Source organism: Arachis duranensis, chromosome 2 (assembly GCF_000817695.3).
Source record: "Arachis duranensis cultivar V14167 chromosome 2, aradu.V14167.gnm2.J7QH, whole genome shotgun sequence".
NCBI lineage: Eukaryota > Viridiplantae > Streptophyta > Magnoliopsida > Fabales > Fabaceae > Arachis > Arachis duranensis.
This window is the reverse complement of record NC_029773.3, coordinates 76,891,997-76,893,823: the sequence shown is the minus strand read 5'-3', so window position 1 is coordinate 76,893,823 and position 1,827 is coordinate 76,891,997. Positions and strand designations below refer to the sequence as shown.

The 1,827-nt window shown below is 26.9% G+C and overlaps 1 protein-coding gene across 1 annotated transcript; it reads right to left on the bottom strand.

The window, feature by feature from the left end:
- Positions 1 to 361: 361 nt before the first annotated feature.
- On the bottom strand, positions 362 to 1,063 carry LOC107475117 (uncharacterized). The gene is made up of 2 exons (XM_016094744.3): positions 800 to 1,063; positions 362 to 680 (listed from the first exon to the last, which is right to left on the bottom strand). Exons 1-2 carry the CDS (start codon positions 930 to 932, stop codon positions 553 to 555), a joined length of 261 nt encoding a protein of 86 aa, XP_015950230.1. The 5' UTR covers positions 933 to 1,063; the 3' UTR covers positions 362 to 552.
- Positions 1,064 to 1,827: the final 764 nt, after the last annotated feature.

Below are 1,827 nucleotides of genomic sequence, written 5' to 3'. Positions count from 1 at the left end.
ATAAAAAAACATAAATACAAATATCAAATTACTTTTAAAACATTTGACATTAAAAAATAAAAATTTAAAAATAATATTAACATTTATCCAAGCCGTTTAGAATGAAAAAAAATATTTATTTAAGAGTTATGCTACGTATACACTAAAATCAGCTATCAAAGTTAGTGACCAATATAAAATATATACTGAAATACAAATACACATTAAAAATAAATTAAACGACACATATATTTTTATACATAAATATATTGATGGCTAATTTTAATAGTTGATTTTAATGTATAAATAATATTTTTGTTTACCCAAATATTTTAATTTCTATATTGCTAGGTTTTTAAATAAATTTGTGAGAAATGCTGGGTGAAATCCAATCTGTAAGACTGTAACTACCCTGAATTGATAAGGTCCCAAAGATACATACACATACATATTTCCACCGAAGTCACACAGAAACTACAAAACTGAGAGATTGTTTTCATTTCTTTACCTAATATTCCTAAACTTGATATCTATAATTATATACACAAGAAATCAATGAAAAAAGATTATGAACTAGTGAGATTTCCAAGGTAAACACTGCAAATTAGTGCAAGAATTTGTCCAAGTATTTGAGCAGGCACCATCAATTCCATCACAACACTTGCAAACAACTCCAAGTGTAGAAAAAATCTTAGAGTACTCTGCAAATATAAAATCAATAATATTATTGCATATACCACACAAAATCCAAATAATTTGTGGCACCAGAGATAAAAAGAAATGTAAGAAATTGAAGAGTAGCTGTAATTACGATATTAACCTTGATGGGATACTAAGGAGAGTGCCCTTCCTTCTACAACTGATGAAGATCTCTCTCCATTTGAAACAATCAAGAGTAGCAGTAAGACCAAGATCACTGGTTTCTTATTGTTCATACCCATAATCATAATCATATACTTCAATTTGTTCTTGTTGGTGAGCTTCAAACAAAACCTGATGATGAGGTTCAAGAGCTATGAAGCATTGCGGTTTTGAGAGCCTTTAAAGATTTTGAAAAAAGATGGGATATGTATTTGCCTAGAAAGTATCATGAGGCACATATGATTATATTGTAATATTTATTATATATAAAACCCAAAATTGAAAGGGACAAATTAATAAATTAATAACAATGATAGTGACAGGGCCTAATTGGGTTCGGTGGGACATTTTCTTTAGTATGTGCATGGTTTCTCTAGAAGAAAAGGGTGGCATATAAAGGTCTGAATTTAATTTAATTAATTTTTAATTTGGATGTTATGAAATGTTGTGATGTTGGGTGGGGTGGGCTTCTGGAAGGAACATAGAAATCATGCCACACGTTTCCCACACAGTTACGTCTCCCTTTGAGAGGAGATGACCGAGAAATTGGATATCGCTTTCCTGCTTTAAAAGCCTTAAACCCTTTTTCTTTTTCCGCAATATTACATGACCATTGGATCAGTATTTGGGATTTTTGCCTAACAATATTTTATACTTATATTTATAAAAATTTATATACATAAATTAATACACTTTATATTTATATTTATTAGAATTTAAATATATAAATTAATAAAATTTATTTATTAAAGATAATTTAATATTTTTGTCGATTAAATATTAATTAAAATTGTTAAAAAACTGTTGGTTCTCAAGATTTTTTATTTTATTCTCTCAACTTTTTAAAACTTCATTTTTGTTTCATTTGTAAATTAATAATATAAAAAAATTCCATATAAACATTTATTATGTATTTTCATATAAAATATTATTAGTCTTATACAAATAATTAAACAAAACAGATAATTAGATAACATAGTGGAAAAA